Source organism: Anomaloglossus baeobatrachus, chromosome 4 (genome assembly GCF_048569485.1).
Source record: "Anomaloglossus baeobatrachus isolate aAnoBae1 chromosome 4, aAnoBae1.hap1, whole genome shotgun sequence".
Taxonomy (NCBI): Eukaryota; Metazoa; Chordata; class Amphibia; order Anura; family Aromobatidae; genus Anomaloglossus; species Anomaloglossus baeobatrachus.
The window spans coordinates 295,048,092-295,074,324 of NC_134356.1; the positions used below are offsets into that span (position 1 = coordinate 295,048,092).

General features: G+C 47.7%; 1 protein-coding gene across 1 annotated transcript in view; it reads left to right on the forward strand.

Annotated features, from left to right (window-relative positions):
* Positions 1 to 483: 483 nt before the first annotated feature.
* ZDHHC17 (zDHHC palmitoyltransferase 17) overlaps positions 484 to 26,233 on the forward strand; it is a 142,844-nt gene continuing 117,094 nt past the window's right edge. Inside the window, exons 1-3 of the mRNA XM_075344918.1 lie at positions 484 to 589; positions 22,625 to 22,731; positions 24,138 to 24,260. Of these exons, the coding sequence (XP_075201033.1) occupies positions 527 to 589; positions 22,625 to 22,731; positions 24,138 to 24,260 (293 nt within the window). The 5' untranslated portion in view covers positions 484 to 526. The remainder of the gene's footprint in view (positions 590 to 22,624; positions 22,732 to 24,137; positions 24,261 to 26,233) is intronic.

The window sequence follows — 26,233 nt, forward strand, 5'->3', positions numbered from 1 at the left end:
GCCCATGCCCCAGCAGGCTGGGGGGCTCCTGGTGACAGCCCCTGCCCCAGCAGGCTGGGGGGCTCCTGGTGACAGCCCCTGACCCAGCAGGCTGAGGGCTCCTGGTGACAGCCCCTGCCCCAGCAGACTGGGGGGCTCCTGGTGACAGCCCATGCCCCAGCAGGCTGAGGGCTCCTGGTGACAGCCCCTGCCCCAGCAGACTGGGGGGCTCCTGGTGACAGCCCCTGCCCCAGCAGGCTGGGGGGCTCCTGGTGACAGCCCCTGCCCCAGCAGGCTGGGGGGCTCCTGGTGACAGCCCCTGCCCCAGCAGGCTGGGGGGCTCCTGGTGACAGCCCCTGCCCCAGCAGGCTGGGGGGCTCCTGGTGACAGCCCCCTGTACAGGAGGGTGAGGGGCCCTTGGTGACTGCCTTTCTGCTCGGCAGCAGTGCATGTGGTGCTGAACTCCGTCCTGTGTAGTGTCAGGACAACAGCCTCCCCCTCCCCGGCTGCTCATTACCCAGCATGCAGCGGGGGATTTAACACCAAGATGGCTGACACTATGGAGGAATATGAGAAAGACGCTGGCTGCGTCCCGATCCTGCACCCAGAGGTGAGTGCGTCCTGTGCCTGCGGTGCGGGTGGCCGGCGCCGGGGGTACTGGGCGAGCAGGGCGGGGTGTGGGCTGTGGCAGAGGGGCACAGACCGGGGAGGTGTGCCCTCTGTACCGGGGATGCTCAGGGAGGTGCAGGGAGAAGATCGCGGCCTGTGCTCGTTAGGACCCGGTGACAAGCTGTCCTCGGCTGTGCTGACCGCTGGCCGGCGGTGTGATGCCTGTACCCGGCCTGGCAGCGGCTGATTGTACCCGGAGTAGAGGCCCCGCTCCGCCTGGCACTATACCGCACAGGAGCAGCTTGTGGCGGCATGTCCTGCGGGGTGATACCGGCCCTTCCTAACTGTCCCCTCCGACCGACTAGGGAGCCATGGCTAAATACCCAGCTCAGCCAATCAGAGGCCAGCTCTCATCAGTCACATGGAAAATGAAAGCTGCGATCTGATTGGTGCCTAGGGCTGCCACACAAGTATGGCCCAGACTGGCCCTGTGGGACCCCAGCGGCTCACTATTTGGAACGGCTGTGCCAATAATGGGGGCCAAGTTGGGTTCATGGATCGTGAACTGCACCTGTGAGCGGGATTCATTTTCAAAGGGGTTGTCCAATACTTTCAGCCAGAAGTAATAACTGATGGGGGTGGTGGGTGTCAGCCCCTCACCCAGCTCATGCTGATGGAGTATGAATAGCACAGTAGTGGACCACCCCTCTAATATCCAGATGGTACTGCTCTTCAGCGCCTTATCTGGCTGCCTTTGTCAGTGCTCTCCTGCTGGGGTCTGCATGTTGGCCGGATTTGGTCACCTCATTGGTACACTGCTGTGTGCCCATTGAGGAAGGCGGTGGGCATAGTACCATACAATGCGGATGTGAGCCTATAGTGGACTGAGGAGGTCAGTAATCACCAGGTGTGCGCTGTGCCAGTACTGAGAAGATGTGTAACCACCGCTAGGTGTGGGAAACCTCATTACGTCCGTCAGGAGGTGCCTTGTACAGTGTATTACACCATGATGTTTACTGGTTAAGGCCCTGTGCGCACGCTGCGGTTTTTACCGCGGTTTTGCATGAATTGCTGCAGAAAATGTTCATTATCTTGCTGCAGTCCTTCCCCAGCAAAACCTATGCTACCTTTTTTTTCACCAACAGGTTTTGCTGCGGAATTTTTGCTGCGGAAAATGTGCATGTCACTTTTTTTCCGCAGGTACCTGCGGTATTTTACCCCATTGACTGTAATGTAATCATGAAATACCGCAGGTAGCAAATTATGTGCGTTATTCCCACGATATTTCACATTTTTCGGGACATAGTGATCATCACTACCCTGCGTTTTGCAAGGAAGTGATGTCACTAGGAGAGGAAGAGGAAATTGAGCAGAGAGTAAACACATATCATATCATATCACACACACACACATCAGAAATGTACGTTTGGAGGGCTGGTATTTGGCCAGATACTGCTCCCCATATAAAGTCTATGGGGACTAGAATCGGGCGCAAAGGGGTAGGAGCAAGCACTTCATACTTACCGATCACCGGGCGGCTGTCACACTGCGCCGCAGTGGCTCTTTCATCTTCCAGAGCCAGCCGCTCATTAGGCTCATAACATATTCACGCCTTCCCTGCTCATCGGTGGCTGTGATTGGTTGCAGGCAGACATGCCCCCACGCTGAGTTACAGCTGTCTCACTGCAACCAATCAGTCACCGGTGGGCGGGTCTTTATCGTGCAGTAAAATAAATAAGTAATTTTTAAAAGACGGCGTGCGGTCCCCCCAATTTTGATACCAGCCAAGATAAAGCCACACAGCTGAAGGCTGGTATTCTCAGGTATTCCCAGCAGCCGCCCAGAACTGCCGCATCCATTAGATGCCACAGTCCCAGGACTCTACCCTGCTCATCTCGATTGCCGTGATGTGGTGGCAATCGGGATAATAAGGAGTTAATGGCAGCCCATAGCTGCCACTAAGTCCAAGATTAGTATTGGCAGCGTCTAGAAACGCCATGACTAATCTGTCAGTGACAGTAAATAAACACGCACACCGAAAAATCCTTTATTTGAAATAAAACACAAAAAATCCCGCTCTTTCACCACTTTATTAAAATCCCCAAATACCCCTCCAGGTCCGGCTTAATCCACACGAGGTCCCATGACGCTTGAATACTGATCTAGCAGCGTCTGAGAGCTAGTACTCAATGCAGCCTCATTCTGTGAACTAGGCTGCAGGGGTAACCCCAGGTCATTTCTCACGGTCGGAGATGTCATCACATTACTGCTCACGAGAACTTCAGGGCCTCAAAAGCGGTAAGGGTATGTGCGCAAGTCTGCGTTCTATTCTGCAGCGTTTAAGTCACTGCATGTGCGTTTCAAAACGCAGCCGAAAAGCTGCGTTTTGAAAGCATTGTGCATGCAGAATTCATGCGTTCTGGATGCTTGCTCTGCCATGGACAGAGGGGGGAAAGCATCTGGAACGCACAAAAGAAGTGACATGTTGCTTTTTAGAACGCAGCGCTTTGGTTAAATATTTCAGCAGCCGAAACCCTGCATTCTAAAACGCAATGTGCACATGGAATTTGCACAATCTTAATAGATTGTGCTGGGGACGCAAAGGCATGCTTTTACGCTGCGGTGCAAAACGCAACGTAAAAGCATGCAACACGCAGACGTGCACACATAGCCTAATAGAGTGATGTCACCGACCGGCAGTGACCCTGCGAGAGCTCAGATACAAGGTCCTGCAGGGTCACTGCTGTATGAGAAATACTGTTGGTGGGCAAACGCATACATCAGAAATAAAAGCTGTAATATCTATTTATCTAAAGTGCCTTGTGAAAGTATTCAACCCCCTTGAATTGTTCAACTTTTTCCCACATTTCAGGCTTCAAACATAAAGATAAAAAATTAAAATTTTATAGTGAAGAATCAACAAGTGGGACACAATTGTGACGTTGAAAGAAATTTATTGCTTATTTTAAACTTTTTTTAAAAATAAATAACTGAAAATTGGGGCGTGCAATATTATTCAGCCCCTTTAAGTTAATACTTTGTAGCCACCTTTTGCTGCGATTACAGCTGCAAGTTGCTTGGGGTATGTCTCTATCAGTTTTGCACATCGAGAGACTGAAATTCTTGTCCGTTCTTCCTTTGCAAATAGCTGGAGCTGAGTGAGCTTGGATGGAGAGCGTTTGTGAACAGCAGTTTTCAGCTCTTTCCACAGATTCTCCATTGGATTCAGGTCTGGACTTTGACTTGGCCATTCTAACACCTGGATACTTTTATTTGTGAACCATTCCAATGTAGATTTTGCTTAATGTTTGTGATCATTGTCTTGTTGGAAGACAAATCTCCATCCCAGTCTCAGGTCTTTTCCAGACTCCAACAGGTTTTCTTCAAGAATGGTCCTGTATTTGGCTCCATCCATCTTCCCATCAATTTTAACCATCTTCCCTGTCCCTGCTAAAGCAAAGCAGACTCAAACCATGATGCTGCCACCACCATGTTTGACAGTGGGGATGGTGTGTTCAGGGTGATGAGCTGTGTTGCTTTTACGCCAAACATATCGTTTGGCATTGTGCCCAAAAAGTTAGATTTTGGTTTCATCTGACCAGAGCACCTTCTTCCACATGTTTGGTGTGTCTCCCAGGTGGCTTGTGGCAAACCTTAAACAACACTTTTTATGGATATCTTTGAGAAATGGCTTTCTTCTTGCCACTCTTCCATAAAGGCCAGATTTGTCCAGTGTACGACTGATTGTTGTCCTATGGACAGACTCTCCCACCTCAGTTATAGATCTCTGAAGTTCATGCAGAGTGATCATGGGCCTCTTGGCTGCATCTCTGATCAGTCTTCTCGAAATTTTTGAGGGACGGCCGGGTCTTGGTAGATTTGCAGTGTTATGATACTCCTTCCATTTCAATATGATCGCTTGCACAGTGCTTCTTGGGATGTTTAAAGTTGTGGAAATCTTTTTGTAACAAAATCTGGCTTTAAACTTCTCCACAATAGTATCACGGACCTGCCTGTTGTGTTCCTTGGTCTTCATGATGCTCTCTGTGCTTTAACCCCTTCACGACCATGGACGGATATATCCGTCATGGAACGTGTCCCGTTAATCCCCGCCCCCTACCGCGGGCAGGCGGCGGTCGGCACACATATCAGCTGTTTTCAACAGCTGACATGTGTGCCTGCATGTTGCGAGTGGAATCGCTTCCACTCGCAACATTTAACCCCTTAAATCTCGCTGCCAAAGTCTGGCAGCAAGATCTATATGCGCGCGGCCATGGTTTTTACTTACCGCCGCCCCCACCGGAAGTCACGTGCGTGATCACGTGACTTTCGGTGGTTGCCATCGTAGCACAGGGTCATGTGATGACGCCTGCAGCTATGAAGTTTCATTTTCGTTTTCCCTCGGCCGCGAGCAGAGAGAAACAGAAAGTGACTGAATCTGCTGTTTACAGCTGTATAGCTGTGATTAGCAGATAGATAAGAGCGATCGGATTACTGATCGCTATAGCCCCCTAGGGGGACTAGTAAAATAAAAAAAAAAAGTTTTAAAAAATAAAAAAAACAACAAAAAACCTAAAAGTTCAAATCACCCCCTTTTCCCACCATTGAAAATTAAAGGGTTCAGAAATGTCCAATCTATCAAAATATAAAATCAATTAATCTGATTGGTAAACGGCGTAGCGGCAAAAAAATTCCCAACGCCAAAATTACGTTTTTTGGTCGCCGCAAGTTTTACGCAAAATGCAATTACAGGCGATCAATACGTAGCATCTACGCAAAAATGGTACCATACGACACCTCGAGACGCAAAAAATAAGCCGTCACTGAGCCATAGATCCCAAAAAATGAGAACGCTACATGTTTCGGAAAATGGCGCAAAACGTGCGCCACTTTTATTGGACAAGCTTGTGATTTTTTTTAACCCCTTAGATACAAGTAAACCTATACATGTTTGGTGTCTACAAACTCGCACCGACACATCAGTTTTACCATATAGTGAACACCGTGAATAAAACATCCCAAAAACTATTGTGCCATCACACTTTTTTTGCAGTTTTTCCACACTTGGAATTTTTTTGCTGTTTTCCAGTACACCATATGGTAAAACTTATGGTTTCATTTAAAAGTGCAACTTGTCCCGCAAAAAACAAGCCCTCATATGGGAAGATTGACGGAAAAATAAAAAAGTTACAGCTCTCGAAAGAAGGGGAGCAAAAAACAAAAACGCAAAAACGGAAAGTGCCCCGGGACTGAAGGGGTTAAACAGAACACTGAAACTATTACAGAGCAGGTGCATTTATACAGAGACTTGATTACAGTACACACAGGTGGATTACCGTATTTTTCGCTTTCTAAGACGCACTTTTGTTCCCCCAAATGTATACACTGCAGAGTCCGCTCTGGAGCGCTGCTGGGGGCAGGTGAACGCTGCGGGCGTTATATAATGTATATATAAGGCGTTGTATAATATGAACAGCCGCTGTCCATCACCGTGGTGCTGAAACCGCACCGCAGTGACGGGCTGGGGGAGCGGTGCATATTATATGAGCCTGCGTCCCACTGTGATGGCACATGCCCCCCCTCGGTTAGCTATGGCCCCCATGCTGCTGCTCATCCTAAAATAAAAAAGCTTACTTACCTCCAGCGTTTCTCCCCGGTGTCCCTGATTCCACTGTGATCAGACAGGCACGCAGAGATGAGATCAGTCTGCTGTGCCGATCACATGATCGGCACCAGGAAGTGGAGGAACAGAAGCACGGAGGGAGACAGGAGGGAGATCAGCGCTGGAGGAGGTAAGGAAAGAGTGTTTTATTTTATTTTACTATGGGCAGCAGCATGGGGGCGATATCTAACAGGGGAACGTATGCAATCCATAGGGGGCCATAGGCAGCACAGGGCAACATATGCAATCCATAGGGGGCCATGGGCAGCACGGGAATGTGTGCAATCCATAGGCAGCACGGGAATGTGTGCAATCCATAGGGGGCCATAGGCAGCACGGGAGTGTGTACAATCCATAGGGGGCCATAGGCAGCACGGGAATGTGTGCAATCCATAGGGGGCCATAGGCAGCACGGGAACGTGTGCAATCCATAGGGGGCCATAGGCAGCACGGGAATGTGTGCAATCCATAGGGGGCCATAGGCAGCACAGGGGAACGTGTGCAATCCATAGGGGGCCACAGGCAGCACAGGGGAACGTGTGCAATCCATAGGGGGCCACAGGCAGCACGGGAACGTGTGCAATCCATAGGGGGCCACAGGCAGCACAGGGGAACGTGTGCAATCCATAGGGGGCCACAGGCAGCACAGGGGAACGTGTGCAATCCATAGGGGGCCATAGGCAGCACAGGGGAACGTGTGCAATCCATAGGGGGCCACAGGCAGCACAGGGGGAACGTATGCAATCCATAGGGGGCCATAGGCAGCACAGGGAACGTGTGCAATCCATAGGGGGCCACAGGCAGCACAGGGGGAACGTATGCAATCCATAGGGGGCCATAGGCAGCACAGGGAACGTGTGCAATCCATAGGGGGCCATAGGCAGCACAGGGGAACGTGTGCAATCCATAGGCAGCACAGGGAACGTGTGCAATCCATAGGGGGCCATAGGCAGCACAGGAGAACGTGTGCCAATATAAGGGGACCATATCCAGATTAAGGGGGCTAATTTTAGGATGGGGGGCTATGAGGCACATATACCCTATATGATTTGTTAGACGGACACTGGCATTATAAGATGGACCCCATTTAACATAAAAAAAAATTCTCTTTTCCTTCACCAAATTTGGGGGTGCGTCTTATAATCAGGTGCGTGTTATAAAGCGAAAAATACGGTATATTTATCATCATCACTCATTTAGGACAACATTGGATCATTCAGAGATCCTCAATGAATATTGGAGTGAGTTTGCTGCACTGAAAGTAAAGGGGATGAATAATATTGCACACCCCCATTTTCAGTGTATTCTTTTTTTGCAAAAGTTTAAAATAAGCAATACATTTTGTTGAACTTCACAATTGTGTCCCACTTGTTGTTGATTCTTCACCATAACATTAAAATTTTTATCTTTATGTTTGAAGCCTGAAATGGGGGAGAAGGTTGAAAAATTCAAGGGGGCTGAATACTTTCTCAAGGCTATCTATCTATCTAGAAGGAAATGACAACACATATATATTTATTTTTGTTTTTTTCAACATGCTTTATTACATTGAAGGTATAAAAACACAGGTACCAACCTGTGGAAAAACCGCAGTAAAATCACATGCGGTTTTCGGGTGCAGTTTGCTGCGGTTTTTTTTGCCGTAGGTGTGGTAATCTTTCAGAGGGTGTGGAATTTGCTTAAGATAATTCCATTTTCTAGTGCGCACAGGGCCTAAGGCCTTCTTCACATGTCTATGTCTCCAGTATGTGTGGTGTCTGTCTACACATGTACTGGAGACACATTCACAAGCATTCGCCTTAATATCAATGGTGATTGTCACACCTCCCTGTCTGTATGATCCACGAGGAGACATATTAACTCTTAATCGCCAGCTCGGACACATGGACTCATACAAGTCAATGGGTCCGTGATAAACACATGCAGCACACGATTACATCCATGCTCTGTGGGAGTTTAATATGGCAAAGTACAGGAGAAGCTTTGTAATTTGAGTTATCCTTTAACCATACCAGAAAAACACTAATGACACGCACACCCACGCACGCACACACACACGGACAAAACGTATTACGCAACATGTGCGTCTTTTAAATGGACGTGTGGATAAGGCCAAAACTGCAGTCATATTGTTGGGTGTATGACTTAGTAGCTTAAAGGGATGACCTTGACATAATTAAATTCTTAACGGTTGTGTAAATGCTAAAAAAGACTACTCACCAACCACTTCCCCTGCCACTCCATCCCACCACTCCAGTGGTCCAGCTATTCTTTCTCTTGTCCGGCAGTGGTTTCAGGCATTGAATGAATAGCAGAGAGCATTCACTACCATGTGGCTCCATTGAAAGTACCACTGAGGATAAAAGGGGGCACAGGACCCTCGTTCTTGTGATCGTTGGTGCTCCCACTTATCAGACATCCCATATCCACCTTTTAAAGCCCCCAACAGACAGATATTCAAGTCCCCCTTGAAACAAGACAAGTACCAATTTCAAAAAGACTGTGCTGTTGGCCTTGTTAGGTACAGACTTCCATCGTATTGCATGGCAATGTGACGCTGCTACGGCTCTGATCACACCACCTGTCATCCTAAAATGCATGTCCTGTGTGTTCACTTAAGATGTACTTTGCCATCTTCTGTGATAAGTTATTTATAAAGCATTATTGGCTTTATCAATGACTTTCCAGGATGCCGTGACACTGCATGGTATAACAGCCAGGAAGGATAGTGATCTCATAATATCCTTTAAAGGGAATCTGTCACCCTTTTGCATTGTTTTTTAGTTACTGATGTGGGCATACAGGTGGCATAAGGCCTAAGACACACTGCATGAAAATCAGACCGAGTGGAATGCGATAAAACATCGCATTCCACCCGGACCAATATTAACCTATGTCCCAGCACCCATGAGCGATTATTTATTTTCTCGGCCCCAATCGGACCGAGAAAACAATCGCAGCATGCTGCGACTGTAATGTGAGACTCTTTCTCTTGCACCCATTTAAAGGGAACCAATCATCAGGATTTTCGTGTATAAGCTGCAGCCAGTGCAGTACTGGCACTATCATGCACAGTGTGTACATACCATTAGTGGGCAGCTCGGGTGTTTAGTCAGTGAAATACAACTTTATAAAGTTTGAAATTTCGTGCACTTTTTGATTGACGTGTGCACCTCTGCAGATAATGTCCGGGCGGGTTATGCAGGAGTTCCCCGCCCCCCCACCAGCCTGTTCCTCCCTCTCTCCGGGCTGGTTATGCACGTGTTCCCCGCCCCCCCGCGCCGCCTGTTCCTCCCTCCCTCCCTCCCTCCCTCTGGCTGTATGTAAATATCTAATCTTCAGAAACATGGCGCCGGAGTGGGCCTCTGCGCACAGCGCTTATCTCCGGCGCCATGTTTCTGAAGCCCCCGCATTACACAACTTGGTGTCTGAGAGGGCGGCGCCACAGCGATGTCACACCGGCTGGTGTGTTGGCCCGGTGTCCTGGGGCGGCACGATACAGGAGCAGCAGGTAATCGCGTCCTCCGATCAGCTGTTCTGCAGTCCTGTTGTGATCGCGCTCGCTCCTGTGGTCACAACGGGATCTGAAGGAGCGAGGGCGCATGCGCCGCCCTCTAACACCAAGCTGTCTGATGCGGGCTTCAGAAACATGGCGCCGGAGATAAGCGCTATGCGCAGAGGCCCACTCCGGCGCCATGTTTCTGAAGATTAGATATTTACATACAGCCAGAGGGAGGGAGGGAGGAACAGGCGGCGCGGGGGGGCGGGGAACACGTGCATAACCCGCCCGGACATCAGGAGAGAGGGAGGAACAGGCTGGTGGGGGGGCGGGGAACTCCTGCATAACCCGCCCGGACATTAACAGAGAGGTGCACACGTCAATCAAAAAGTGCACGAAATTTCAAACTTTATAAAGATGAATTTCACTGCCTAAACACCCGAGCTGCACCCCAATGGTATGTACACACTGTGCATGATAGTGCCAGTACTGCACTGGCTGCAGCTTATACACGAAAATCCTGATGATTGGTTCCCTTTAAGTCTATGGGGCGAGAGAAAGATGTACCGCGAGTGCAGTGCAAGAGTGGCAATAGCCGGCTGTGGAGGAGAGAGGTAGATAAATCCCTCCCTCTCCTCCTCCGTGCCGGCCCGCCCCTTTGCAGTGCTTGCCCGCCCCTCCTCAGTGCCGGCCCGTCCCCCGCAGCTGTGGTCTGATCGCATGATCGGACCTCAGTCGCAGGGACACTCGCATGACACTTGGCTCCCGCTGTGCTGCCAGCGTGAGCAGAGTGTCATGTGAGGATTGCAGTAGTCCCCCGTGTGGCCCCGGCCATAGGGAGATAAATCCCTCCCTCCCCTCTGCAGCGCCTGCCCACCCCTCCACAGCGCCAGCCCTCCTCTCATCCGTGCTGGCCCGTCCCCCGCAGCTGTGGTCTGATCGCAAGATCGGACCTCAGTCGCAGGGACACTCGGCTCCTGCTGTGCTGCCAGCGTGAACAGAGTGTCATGCGAGTATTGACGTAGTCCCCTGTGTGGCCCCGGCCTAAAGGTGAAAATAGCCAGACCTGTATGCCTTTTGGATAATGGTCCGTTTTGGAAAAATCCACTTTTTTTTTTCTTCTATCTTCCATGCTTTGGGGCGTGTGCTGCCTGGAAGATAAGCCTGCCTCCAGTCTTCATTACCTCTAATTTGTCCTCCTCCTTCTTTTTAGTGCCTGTGATGTCAGGAGTGAGGGCAGAAATCCCGCTCCTGTGTATTGTCTGTTGTCTCTCCCCTGCACTGTGTAGCAGTGACTCCCCGACTCCTGCACACATCAAAACTCAAGCCTGTGCCCACGGAAGGGCGAAACAATACAGGGTAGAGACGGCATGCAGAATACACAGGTAAGGGATATCTGGCTGCGCTACTGACATAACAGATGCATATTTGAGAAGAGGAGGAGAAATTGAGGATAATGAAGACTGGAGGCAGGCTTATTTTGCTGGCAGTAGCCCGGAAGATAGAAGAAAAAAAAAATTGGATTTTTCCTAAACTGCCCATCATCCAGAAGGCATACATGTATGGCTAATTTCACCTTTATGCTACCTGTATGCCCATATTAATAACTAAAAAGCCACAATAGCCCAAAGTAACGAAGAAAAAACGCTGGCATCATCAAAGCACTCCATATCACAGAAAACAAATCGTAACAAAAATAGAGGATGTGGTGCAACACAAAGAAAAAAAGTCATATGACATTCATGAACAAGTGTAGAAAATCAGATTGCACTCACCATCCGTAAGACACATCTTTCTTCAGATGCTCCAGGCAGGACTGCATGGCAAGCACGCAGGGCACACAAACAGCCCCTGTCAGTGCGCCCTGCCCCTAGCCATGCAGTCCTGCCTGGAGCATCTGAAGAAAGATGAGAGTGCAATCTGATTTTCTCCATTTTTTTTTTTCTTCAGAAAACTACAGTAGGGTGACAGATTCCCTTTAGGCTGCTTTCACACATCCGGCTTGAGCTCTGTGGCTCAATCCGGCTGTGCAAGCTATGCAACGGATGCGGTGAACACACCGCATCCTTTGCATAAGTTTTTCCCTTGCGGCCAGTCCGGTTTTTGCCGCTTGCGGCATGCTACTGAGCATGCACGGTGGCAAAAACCGCATGCGGCGGCCGGATGCGGTTATTGCCGCATCCGGCCGCCATAGGCATGCATTGAAAAATGTGCCGCATTGGCCGAATGCTGCGCAATGCGTTTTTTTTTGCCACACGAAAAAACGTGCCAGGCAACGTTCCATCCGGCCGCCGCATCGGCTAAATCTGCCGCATGCGGCAAAAACCAGATGGAACGCAAGGCCTTGCGGCACAATGCGGCACTAATTAAAGTCTATGCAGAAAAAACGCAACCGGCAGCAAAAAAAACCGGTTGCGATTTTCCTGCAAAGTGCCGGATTGTGCCGCGTTGCAGAAACCGGAGGTGTGAAAGCAGCCTTAGTTTTCAGAAATCCTTTTTTTCCTTCATATGCTTGCTGAGTTTAAAAAAATATCCAACTCGTCTTTACTGATCCTCCACTGCTTCAGCAATGACTTTCTGCCACTGCCTCGGTGTTTTGAGTGACATTGTGACCACTGCAGCTAGTCACTAGGTTCAGATGTGATTCCTTGCTAGTAAGCACAAGCTTGCTGAGCTCCTTGATTGACTGCAGTGGTCGCAAGCATGGTGGTTTCGATGTCATCATGACTATAGCCTATCAATAAAGACCTGGAGGCCATGAAATCATCGCTGGAGCGGTGATGGCTGACAAGTGCTCAGGGGGCTATTTTTCACTTTTTCACCTTGACAAGCCTGTGCACTAAAGTTATTTCAGGAAACCCTATATATATAAAATCTCTATCAGGAGCAAAGTTTGGGCATATAAAATCTCTGTAGTAGGCACGTCCTATACCCACCTAGTAGTAGACTTACAATGGGGTCTGTCCTATTAAGGCCCTGTGCGCACTGGTAAATGACTTTTTCTTAAGAAAAATCCGCACCCTCTGGCAGAATACCGCACCCGAGTTTTTGCCGCAGTTTGCTGCGTTTTTTCCGTGGGTTGATCCTTGCAGTTTTTTACCATTATCTATGCCAAAAAAGTGACATGCTACTTTTTTGCTGCAGAAATTCTGCAGCAAAAACCTGTAGGTAAAAAAAATGCACACAGTGCGCACAGCATTTTGTTTTTCTCATAGGTTTTGCTGGGGAAGGACTATAGGAAGGTTATGAACTTTTCTGCAGCAAAAACCGCCGCAAAAAACGCAGTGTGCGCACAGGGCCTAAAATAGCTCTCCATACAGTCAAAGGTTGGAAGGGTGCACAAAAGAAAAAAGCAATGGAGGCAATCCAGACAGCCTCTACTGCATCTGTATTTCACCAGTACATTGTAAAACGTGTATGGGAAAAGGATTGGCTTTTCTTATTTTTAATGTAAAAAAAAGTCATCCAGATATCTAAAAAAAGACATTGAGATTATAATAATAAATTGCAAATGGATGCGCAGAACACTATAATATGGATGAAAACTCCTCAATATTTATTCCAGATGAAATACAGAAGGAAAATAGCGGTAGAATGGGCTAAAGGGGCCTTTCCACCGGGCGGTGATCGCCCACGCTCCGTGCCCAGTGTTAATGTGTCCAGTGAGGGAATGATAATTGCTCCCTCTTTCATCTAATCTTATATGCTGACATCCAGCCATCATTTGTCATTAGCACATCCCCTGGTGCCTACAGGCATCTGCCAGTCACTGGAAATGGAAACTATATGGGGGAGGGAGTAATGATGGCACAAATGATCATTCATACTGAAATGCAGGTAAGCCAGTGGGAGTAGACGTGTGATATTCAGCATTGAAGAACAGTGCAGTGCTGGTGATTAAGCAAGCCTAGATTCTGCCCGTTGCTGAAGCGCTGCGCACTGTCTCCGTGGATGTGTGCATTGCAATACAATGTAGATTTAGTTCTGTATAAATTACTGGACGTGATCTCCCCCTTATGCGGCTAAATGACTGCTGATCTACTAGATGTAATCTGATCGCCAATTAATAACCCGTTCAGTCCAGCCCACCACAGTCCACATGCACAGAACGTCTAACTAGTGTGAATACTATAGTTCTGTGCTCATAGACAGCGCATGTCCTGTTTACAGTGAACGATTTTTCTTGTCCGCCAGGTGATTGCCAGTCATTTCCCAATTATTGGCCCATCTAAGGCCCTGTGCGCACGCTGCGTTTTTTGTCACGGTTTTGCTGCATGAATTGATTGTTCATAACCTTTCTGCAGTCATTCCCCAGCAAAACCTATGGTAAAAAAAAAAAATGGTGTGCGCACACTACGTTTTTTTTTCCCCTACAGGTTTTGCTGCAGAATTTCTGCAGCAAAAAGAATGAGCATGTCACTTCTTTTCTGCAGGTACCTGCGGTTTTTGCTATAGATAATGGTAAAAAAAAGCGGCAAAATTGTGGGTGCGGTTTTACCGCGTTTATACCGCGTTTTTTGCTGTATTCTGCCAGAGGGTGCTTAAGAAAAGTCAATTTTCTAGTGCGCACATAGCCTAAAAGTAACATATCATTGGCAGTATTGGGGAAACCCCTCCACTTAGCAGAGTGAGTGGGCTCTAAATTTTCTCTCTCCCAAGTAGGGTCCTATTCTTCCAATCACCAGAATAAAGGCAACCTAATTTAGTTACAAAGAGATGTAATGAAGGTCCATAAGAGAAAAGCTAATAATTCTCATCAATAGTTAGAGGGCTTTGTTGCTTCTGTATGATGGAAACATGAACAGCACGTGGACTCTTAAATAAACACAACTGTAATGGCGTATTGAAGCCTATTAATGATACTAATAATTTTTTTTTTTTTTTGCAGAAATGTTTTTTTAACATTTTTCTATATTGAGCCATGGAAGATTTAATGAGGTGCAAGTGCAGCAGTGGCTAGATGTTGCACTTGGTCTTCTATTGAGGGGCAAATGTTCTGCCTCAATCTATGACAAGTTGCTGCTTTTTAAGGGACCTTGCCTCCGCTGTCCAATATCTCACATCGGCTCTCATTGCCGAGGGCTGGGCAGTGCACAGAAACTTTCAAATTAGGTCATTGAGCTGGAAAAATATATCTTTGTACCGTGTTAGCCAGTAGGTAGAAAAAAATGTGTAAAAGAACTGAGAGTCCTCAGTGGTTGATACCTTTTAATGGCTAAGGCCTAAGCCACACGGCATGAAAATCGGAGCGAGTGGAATGCAATGTTTTATCGCATTCCACTCGGACCAATATTAGCCTGTGTCCCAGCTTCCATGAATGATTATTTTCTCAGCCCTAATGAGACCGAGAAAACAATCGCAGCATGCTGCAACTGTAATGCTAGTCTTGTTTCTCTTGCACCCATTCAAGTCTATGGGGCGAGAGAAGAATCGCACTGCACTCGCAGTACAGCGGTGTACCGTGAGTGCAGGGCGAGAATGGCAATAGCCGGCAACAGAGGAGAGAAGGAAATAAATCCCTCCCTCCCCTCCTCAGTGCCGGCCCGCCCCCCGCAGCTGAGGTTCGATCACATGATTGGACCTCAGTCGCAGTGACACTTGCATGACACTCTGTTCCTGCTGTGCTGCCAGCGTGAGCCGAGTGTCATGCAAGGATCACATTAAATCCCTGTGTGGCCCCAGCCTAACTGAAAAGGTGGTAATAGCAAACTTTCCAGACTACTCAGGTCTCTTCATCAGGCATGGTATAACACAAAATCTGAAGAGTTACATATTTATACACAACAGGATATAGAATAAATCAGTAAATAAGACAAGTTAGCAGAACTATCAGTAAGGGAAGGGGACAAACAGTTGTGGCAGTAAATATTTCAGCAGATAGATAAGGAGTGTGAAAGTTTTATTGTCCTCTGATTGAGGCCCCCAGATGGTCTGAGTGGCACATTTCTTAAGTGATGTACGAAGACCTAAATCCATGTGACACATTCATTCCTGCTCTGAATGTGTCAAAGGTCGTCATAAGTTTGTATTCCCAGACTCTCCTGTCAGTCTGGGATTTGAAGTATGTAGAGCAGACGGGACAAAAGCTCAGAACGAGGATGAATTCTCATCGCCATACAATTAGAGAAAAAAGGATAGATCTATGGTACCTGTGACCAAACATTTTTGTAACCCAGACCACAGCATTATGGACATGAAATTGCTGATATTGAAAGGAAACTTCAAATCCCAGAGAGACACAAGAGTCTGGAAATACAAACTTATGACGACCTTTGACACATTCAGAGCAGGAATGAATGTGTCACATGGATTTACAGTATGTCTTCTTACATCAAGAAATGTGCTCCTCAGACCATATGGGGGCATCACAACTCTGGACCAGACCTCAGAGGACAATAAAACTTTCACACTCCTTATCTATGAACTACTCCAATATTTACTGCCACAACTGTTTGTCCCCTTTCCATACTGATAGTTCTGCTTCACATAATTTGTCTTATTTACTGCACTATTCTATGTCCTGTTGTGTATAAATATGTGACTCTTCAGATTTTGTGTTATACTGAGCCTGATGAAGAGACCTGAGTAGTCTCAAAAGCTTGCTATTATTACCATCTTTTCAATTAGCCATTAAAAGGGATCAACCACTGAGGACTCTCAGTAATTAAGCTGAGAATCAATGTGCACATGCATCACCCCCTGCAATGACTATGCAAAATTTTGGCCACAGAAGGCTGATCACTGAAAATATAGTGACCTATCAATCATAGACCACAGGCAGGTGGCGGTACAGATCATATAATGATAGGCAGAAGCCAGCACTGATCAGTAGTGAGGAGCGATCACTACCATGCTCGGGTGCTCTGTACTGAAAAATCTGAAAAACTGAAAATTTTGCAGTGGTCTCTTAATTTTTGCCAGAGCTGTATGTGGCAGCTGCCTGATTAATCTTTATTTCCTCACTGATTTTTACCCTGTAGATCATAATCAGTTAGTCTGTGTATTTGTAAAGGATATACTGTGCACTTCCTGTTGGGCTCGGCTTAAAGAGGTTGGCGACTACTAGACCAATTCTTCGTAACTGCTAAATTACCTACCGACACCATTCCATTAATGTCAGCCATTTTTTCAGAGTGGAGACCACTTTGACAGAATACTGAAAGACTGTAATGCTCGCTGCTGGAGATGGTAAAGGGGTGAGCAGGAGTAGACCCAATGGACCACAGGGGGACCCTTTCCTTACCCTTTTAGTGGGAGAGACTTGACTACGTGCCCACTGCGAGGCAGACGGCAGGTACCACTCCTAGGGCAGTGACCAGGACTGTGGCAGCTGACCCCCCAGGGCAAGGATAGATGCAAACAAGTAGAGTCTAGAGTAGACAGGTACCAACAGGAGGGCTGACGCAGGTAGCACGACCAGGGTGGACAGGCACAGTCACTACTATAGACAGGAACCACCGGGATGGCTGAGGCTGATATCATGGCCAGGACGGACAGGTACATGGTACCAGCAGGAATGTACACTGGCTAGGGAAGGAACAGTGGACAAGGGGGACCTGGGGCGCGCACAGGCCCTGGGAGGAGAAAGCAGGGAATACCCACGTGGAAGCCAGGTGGCATGATGTGGGCCGGCCGCCGCGGTGAGATGGCATCCCTGCAGGAAGGATAGCGAGCAGTGCAGGGACACTGGCGCTACAAAGGACAGAATAGAGAAAGCTGTGGCACTGAGTGGCTGCAGGAGACAGGGGTCACTGACATAATTTCACAACAGTATAATAAATAAGGGATTTACATATCAGTAAATACCGCTGCATGAACCGGTCACCTATGGAACAAAGAATATGCAATAGCTTGTTACATTAGTAAGGTGAAGAGAGAGGCCAGTCTGAGATAATGTGTTTTTTTTTTAGGGTACCATTGAAACTTTTGTAGATCCTGCGACTTAACCAGATTATATGGGGTAGTGCATGCCAGAAAACTGGTGCAGCACAAGAGAGGTCCTAGAGACAGGAGCCGGGAGGCTTTGATTATACAGGATGTTAGTCGTAGGTCATTAGCAAAATGGAGAGGGCAGGTAGGGTGGTAGATAGAGATGTAGGGCGATGCAGAACAGTGGAGAGTTTGGTATATATGAGTGATAATTTTTTTCTATTGGGTTCTGTAGTGGATGGGTAACCAGTGCAATGACTGGCACAAGGTGGAAACATCAGTGCAGCGGCTTTACAGAAATATGATCTTGGCTGCTAATTTCATGATAGATTGGAGAGGGGGGACTTTAGTAAGAGATTGACAGATTAGTAGAGAGTTGCAGTAGTTCATGCGAGAATGAATCAGAGAAACGGTAAGGCTATGTGCACACGCTGCAGATGTAGTGCAGAAAATTCTTGCATCATTTCTGCACCTGTGGCAGAAAAATGCACTAAAATTTACCTGCGATTTTTGCGAATGCGTTTTTTTTGCATGCAACAAGGAAAAAAGACTGTCAATAAAGCTAGGTTAATAAAAACAGAAAAAAAAGCTTTCATGATGTTATTTTCTGATTCAATCGTTCTGTTTAATTTTCTATTGTTTTCCTCCTGATGACATCACATCCTGTTCTAGCCATGCGTTTTTTGTGTTCAAAACGCTGCAAAACTGCACAAAAAACTCACTATGTGAACACACCTGCGGATTTGCAGCTTTTCTACATCACAACATTGAAGTCAATTGGTAAAGGCACGCTGCAAATCTGGAACAATAATTGAGATACTGCAGATTTTTTTCTGCATCAAAATCTGCAAGGAAAAAGCGTTGGCGCAGCACTTCAGAAATCTCATAGACCTTGCTGGCTTCGGGAGAGGCATGCAGATTGTGAAAAAAACCACAGCGTGTGCACAAGGCCTAAACGTTTTTGCATTCAAGTAAGGAAAGGTTGATTTCTATAGATTTTTTTTTAGGTGAAGGTGTCATGAGCAAGAGAGTGATCGGATGTAGGGAGTGAAGGGAAACCCTGAGTGAACTATAACCCCAAGACAGTGGGCATTCTTGGGAGTTATGCGAGAACCACACACAGAGATGGCAATTTCAGATTTAGGTAACGTCTAAGGAGGTTGGCCACCTAAAATCAGTCATTTTGGCAAAGTCTCTAGAAGTAAAGCCTCGGTTGCACCTGTACATAGTTTCCAATGCAAGAGCATCGGAAGTGATATGCTAATGACCCTCTGCTGCGAGCGTGAGCCAAGGGTCATGTGACTATGGTGCGATCTTGCGATCGTATCATAGCTGCGGAGAAGAGGGAGGGAGCACTTTATCCCCATCTCCTCCGCGGCCTGTCTCTGCGTACATTGCACTCCGGTCGGATGACGTGAGTGCAGTGCGAAGTTTCATACGCACCCATAGACTTGTATGGGGTTGTGTGAGCTGAGACTCGCTGCCAAATGCAGCATGCTGCGATTCATTGCTCAGGCCAATATGGTATGAGAAATCAATCGCAGATGGACACTGCCCCATAGTTTTGCACTGGTGCGAGTGCAATATGATGTTTTATCGGATTGCACTCGTCCGTGCAAACCGCAAGTGGAACCGAGGCCTAATACTGCAAATGTATCTACATAACCTAAAGTGGTATTCTGCTTTTCTAGCTAATATAAAGTGAAACCACCCCCGTTAAAAGGACCACATCTGGGCCTGCATAATGAATAGCATGGCCCCATAATACTGTTCTTAATGAGGAAAAAATGAATTGATTGTTGTTGATATTCATCAAATGTAACTGACCCACTTCGTAGGAATATCTGAGGTTAATACGGTTATTCGTAAGCTTAGTAAGTGCTTTATGTTTTTCATTCCCCATTTAATCAGATCCTGTGTGCCAACCTTTCATCTGTTTCTCTGGTTCATAAACTACAATTTAACTCTATAGTTGCATCAGTTGAAAAAGACATTTGGTCCATCAAGTTGACTCTTTCTTAAATAAATGTCTAACACTAAGGTAACAAGTTGTATGTTCACTGTACCACCCAGCTTCTAATATACAATATGTGTTGTGTTGTGAAAATCAGGCATGGGCAGAACACTTCATTTTGACTTTATTACAAATTTGGGACCTCATGTATACTCTATGGCCCATGAATACAGGCATTTTTGGGGTTATATATGACTCAGACCACTTCTTCACTCCCTTTATCCGATTACTTGCCTGCTCATGTCACCTGCACCTCAAGACTTCTCTACAATTTGACCTTTCCTTACTTTGCCGCCACCATGTTCCAGTCTTTGCACTGGTTACCCATCTGCTACAGATTCTAATGTAAACTTATCCTCTATAATCTGAAACTCCCATCTCCAGGAACTCTCTTGTGCTGCTCCAGTTTTCTCCAGTGCACTACCCCAGGCAATCCGGTTAATTCCCAATATCCAAAAAGTTTTGTGACTTTTCAAAAAACGTGATCCCAAAATTCTGATAAAATATCTTTTGATAAATCGGGGCCAGTGGGTTACATATTTTGAGAGCAGATATGGAATGGCATTAATGGCTTTCAACATGTAGAACATTGGTATTGGAAATATTTAACTTTATCATAGAAAGGAGTTTCCTCTTCTGCATACCACAGCCTAACTGTAATCTCCGATACTGGACTTTGACTTGTGTAAAGAGGATGTGTCATATATGTTTATTTCATAAAATTAAACCATGTAGAAAGGATATAATGGGTTTTGTTGTTTTAATGCACATTTCTTTTAAGTTTGTGTTTTCTAAACCTTTACAGCAGAAACATTCTAATTAAAGGGAAGCTGTCGCCAGGTTTATGGCTCGTAACCTGAGGGCAGCAGAAAATGGGGACAGAGATCCTGATTACAGCTGAGTCATTTCCTCCTTGTTGTAGTTTTATCTGCTGCGGCTCTGTTAAGGTGATGTCACACACAGCGACAACGACGTCGCTGCTACGTCACCATTTTCTGTGACGTTGCAGCGACGTCCCGTCGCTGTGTGTGACATCCAGCAACGAGCTGGCCCCTGCTGTGAGGTCGCCGCTCGTTGCTGAATGTCCAGCTTCATTTTTTGGTCGTCGCTCTCCCGCTCTGACGCACAGATCGCTATGTGTGACAGCGAGAGAGCGACGAAATGAAGCGAGCAGGCAGCAGGAGCTGGCATCTGGCAGCCTGCTGTAAGCTGTAACCAAGGTAAACATCGGGTAACCAAGGTGGTTACCCGATATTTACCTTCGTTACCAGCCTCCGCAGCTCTCACGCTGCCTGTGCTGCCGGCTCCTGCTCTCTGCACATGTAGCTGCAGTACACATCGTGTAATTAACCCGATGTGTACTGTAGCTAGGAGAGCAAGGAGCCAGCGCTCAGTGTGCGCGGCTCCCTGCTCTCTGCACATGTAGCTGCAGTACACATCGTGTAATTAACCCGATGTGTACTGTAGCTAGGAGAGCAAGGAGCCAGCGCTAAGCAGTGTGTGCGGCTCCCTGCTCTCTGCACATGTAGCTGCAGTACACATTGTGTAATTAACCCGATGTGTACTGTAGCTAGGAGAGCAGGGAGCCAGCGCTCAGTGTGCGCGGCTCCCTGCTCTCTGCACATGTAGCTGCAGTACACATTGTGTAATTAACCCGATGTGTACTGTAGCTAGGAGAGCAAGGAGCCAGCGCTCAGTGTGCGCGGCTCCCTGCTCTCTGCACATGTTGCAGCACAGCGACGCGTGTCATTATGATTGCTGCTTCGGCTGCTGTGTTTGACAGCTAAGCAGCGATCATAACAGCGACTTACAAGGTCGCTGCTACGTCACAGATAAAGGTGACGTAACTGCGACGTCGTTGTCGCTGTCGTTTAGTGTGACCCCAGCTTAAGTTTTCTCAATGAGATCTGTGTAACCCTACCTGCACCATTACTGTGCATAAGCCGAAAAGCTGGCAATCGGTGGTGGTGGGCAGAAATAGCCAGAGCTCATGAATATGAACACTACATGGCAGAAGCTTATCCCTGAGAGTAGAAGCAGAGATGCAGCAGATAAAACAGTGATTTATCAAAACTTCAGCTAGAAGCCCAGTAAAGCACCCAGAGCTGGAATCAGGGTCTCTGCACTATACTGAGAAGCTTTGGAGAGGGACAGAAGCACACACAAAATAACACAACATAAGGTACTATCATCTGATAAATGTCTGAGCGGTGTTAGAACTCCGCTAGAGGTGTTGTGTGCATGGAATACCGCTGCTGCTGCCCGGTGGTTTGCGGAAAGAGTTCTTCCAGGCATACACCAGAAGGGAAACTGTTGGGCTGCTTTCACACATCCGTTTTTTTGCAGTGCGGCTCAATCCGGCTCAAAAACCTATGCAGAGGATGCGGCGGAAAAACAGATCCGTTGCATACGTTTTTCCATGCGGCCCATCCGTTTTTTTGCCGGATTCGGCTTGATACTGAGCATGCGCAGTGGAAAAAACGCATACGGCGTCCAGCGCGAAGCGTTTTTTCGCCGCAGACAAAAACGTTCGCTTCAATGTTTCATCCGGCCACCGCATCGGCTAAATATGCCGCATTCTGCAAAAAGCGGACGCAAGGCCATGCGGCACAATCCGGCGCTAATAAAATTCTATGAGGAAAAAACGCACCCGGCGGCAAAAAAAACGGATGCGGTTTTCCCACAAAGCTCCGTATTGTGCCGCACTGCAAAAACCGGATGTGTGAAAGCAGCCTTACGTTTTAGCCAGCTGCACTGCGGAAATGAAGATCCTTGGGATTACAAATAGATTTTTTACTAATACCGTGTTTCTGCAAAGCAACGGCACCTAAGTATGACTTAATTCTGCTCTCTGATGGGGCAGGAAAGACCCGGAAACAGATTCCCTTTGACAATTTTCGAATACTCTAAAAACAGTAACTTTCTCTTTCAGGAAATCAAGACTCCGGGTCACTACAATCATGGTTACAGCACTGAATCCATGGGACGTAAAAGCCACATGGATGACTATAGTACATGGGATATCGTCAAAGCCACACAGTAAGTAAAAAGAAGACAACTTGGTCAAACTTCACGTTTTGATTGGTTTCAATTAAAACCTTGGGCACTGCTTCTAGTGATATCATGGCTTCCGATTTACAGGATCCATCACTGATACTAATAGATCTAATTGCCCTTTATTGGGTCTGTAAGTATTTTCTTCTTTCTTCATGGGATAGAATGGCGGCGCTTGTTAAAGGGACACTGGCACCAGATTTGACCCTATAAGCTGTGGCCACTACCAGCTTCTATAGAGCATTCTAGAGTGCTTTATATAAGAGCCCAGGCCGCTCTGTAGAACCTAAAGAATACCTTGTATTATACTCACCTAGGGGGCAGTCCAGTCCGATGGGTGTCACTGCTCTCGGTCTAGCGCCTTCTCTATGGTAATCACAGTCCTCCTTCTACCCAGCCCAGTGTGGATGACGTGTTCTATGACCGCCATTGCACTCCTGCACAGGCGCACTTTGATCTGCCGTGCTGTGGGAAGATCAAAGTACTGTAATGTGCAGGTGTGAGGAAAGGGTAAAGACCGTAGGCGCACTATAATACTTTGATCTACCCTCAGCAGGGCAGATCAAAGTGCGCCTGCGCAGGAGTGCAATGCCGGTCTGTGTGGATGATGTAGGCCACGTCATTCACACTGGGCTTGGTAGAAGGAGGACGGCAATCGCGGCAGAGAGGAGGTGCCAGATCGGAAATCAGCAACACCCAACGGACCGGACGGCCCCCTAGGTGAGTATAATGAAAGTGATTTTTACATTATACAGCGGCCTGGGCTCTTATGTACAGTATTCTAGAATGATGTATATAAGAGCTCAGCAGTGGTGGCCGCAGCTTATAGGACCCAAATAGACTTGCCTCATAAAATGAGTCTATTTTTTGTTGCACATTGTAAAGTGATGTGTTTTTACTCCTTCTATGACTGGGCAAATGTAGGACACTTAAAGGGGTTTTCCAGGCTTTTGAAATTGCTGACTTGGTATGATATTAACTATAGGGGTCCAGCACCTCCATGGACCATATGTCTTTAGCTCCTCTGACAGGCGGATGTAAAAAGTGGACGGAGCCAAACTTCGTAGCTTCATCCACTGTATAATGTCTTTCTCAATACTGCAGCTCAGGTCTCATTGAGTATGACCACTTCACAGTGAACGCGGCTGTTCCATCTAAATTCTCTACATCCTGAAGAATCTGTTACTGACAACAGCTGATCTGTGGAGGTGCCGAGCGTCTGAAGAATAGATTGGCAATATTAGAAGCCTGAAAACCCCCTTTAAATACAATTAACACTAAAGGGCACAAAACTACACTACATTACATGGGCCGTGTAAATAGTAAAGTATTACTTATAAATGCACTATTAATTTTTTCTGATTTCCCCCTCCCCCTTTTCTTCTTTTCAGATATGGAATATACGAGCGTTGCAGAGAGCTGGTGGACGCAGGCTATGATGTCCGACAGCCTGACAAAGAGAATGTTACTCTGCTTCACTGGGCTGCCATCAACAATAGGATAGATCTGGTGAAGTAAGTAGAGCTTCATAAGCGTAGCATCTTTGTCACATGGATAATGTGCAGAAAAATCTATCATGTCATAAAAACAGGAGAAGCCTACTGTCAACAGGCTTCAAAACCGCCCAATATATTCCTCCAGTCTGTAACAAGTGTTATACAGGTAGTATACTTGTACAGATGTCATTATCAAATGCATGTGATCATAGTGAAGGATAAGCAACGAGGTGTTTGTTATACTCAATTTCTTTGTCGCTCCATTGGGAGACCCAGACAATTGGGTGTATAGCTATTGCCTCTGGAGGCCACACAAAGTATTACACTTAAAAGTGTAAGGCCCCTCCCCTTCTGGCTATACACCCCCAGTGGGATCACTGGCTCACCAGTTTTGTGCTTTGTGCGAAGGAGGCAACACATCCACGCATAGCTCCACTTTTTAGTCAGCAGCAGCTGCTGACTATGTCGGATGGAAGAAAAGAGGACACATATAGTGTCCCCAGCATGCTCCCTTCTCACCCCACTGTATGTCGGAGGTGTTTGTAAGGTTGAGGTACCCATTGCGGGTACGGCGGCAGGAGCCCACATGCTGATTCCTTCCCCATCCCTTTTTACAGGGCTCTGGGTGAAGTGGGATTTACCGGTCTCCAGGCACTGAGACCGTGCTCCATCTACAGCCCCTGGAGAAGATGCTGGATGGAGCGGAGTACATCAGGGACATGGCCCTGCTTCCTCAAGGTACTCTGTGTCCCCGTGCATTTGGCGCTCACACCGCAGCATGCTGGGTGTTGTAGTGCGCCGGGGGACATCAGCGCTGCGGCGCCTGTGCCATGGCCTCATTCAGCTTTGCTGAAGCAGGCTCACTTATGGGAATTGGTCGCGCCGGCCGCTGGGACTGCGGCGCGGCTGGCACTTGTAGTGCGCCGGGGACTTCAGCGCGGCCTGCGCTTTTACGGCGGCCGCGCTGATAACTAGAGTCCCCGGCTTTTGCGGCCTGCTTCCGTTCGTTCCCGCCCCCAGACCTGCCAGTCAGGAGAGGGGCGGGACGCTGGCCACTTCCAGGAATCGGTCGCGCCGGCCGCTGGCAGCGGCGCGGCTGGCACTTGTGGTGCGCCGGGGACTTCAGCGCGGCCCGCGCTTTTACGGCGGCCGCGCTGATAACTAGAGTCCCCGGCTTTTGCGGCCTGCTTCCGTTCGTTCCCGCCCCCAGACCTGCCAGTCAGGAGAGGGGCGGGACGCTGGCCACTTCTATGAATCGGTCGCGCCGGCCGCTGGAACTGCGGCGCGGCTGGCACTTGTGGTGCGCCGGGGACTTCAGCGCGGCCCGCGCTTTTACGGCGGCCGCGCTGTTAACTCGAGTCCCCGGCTTCTGGGCCTAGTCTCCCTTCGTTACCGCCCACAGCCCTGACAGTCAGGGTAGGGGCGTGACGCTGCATAGAGCAGAGCTGAGAGCTGGAGTATGTTTTGCATACTCCACCCCTCTCACTGTGTGCACTGTGGATCCGGATTCCCGCACTTTCTCAGGCACGCCCACGGCTTCCTTCTCTACAAGGACACCGGCAGCCATTAGTGTCAGTTTCTGTACGATACAGAGACAAGTGTGGAAGACCCTGGCATTCTGATAGTCACACAATCGCTGTAACAGGCGTTAAGCAGCACCTGTGGTGCTAACCCCACTAGTGCAGAAGTGCACTTATAGATATGCTTGTACTATATACATTGCACTGTTTGGTCGCACGTTGTATATACCCTCCTGGATTATGCGGAGGAGTTATCAGCATATTCTCTGTGTAAAACAAAGGTGCAGAACCACATGTTTTTCTATACAGCTGGTACAGCATGTATGGCTATACGGCCGGCACGTACATAGACTCCCATTGTATGCACTAATGGCCAGGGGATGAGGACGGTGTCTGCAGTATTTACTGACAGTTTTTCTGAGACTATGGCTATGATACTAGAAGCCTAGCAGTCCGGACATGTCTCTCACA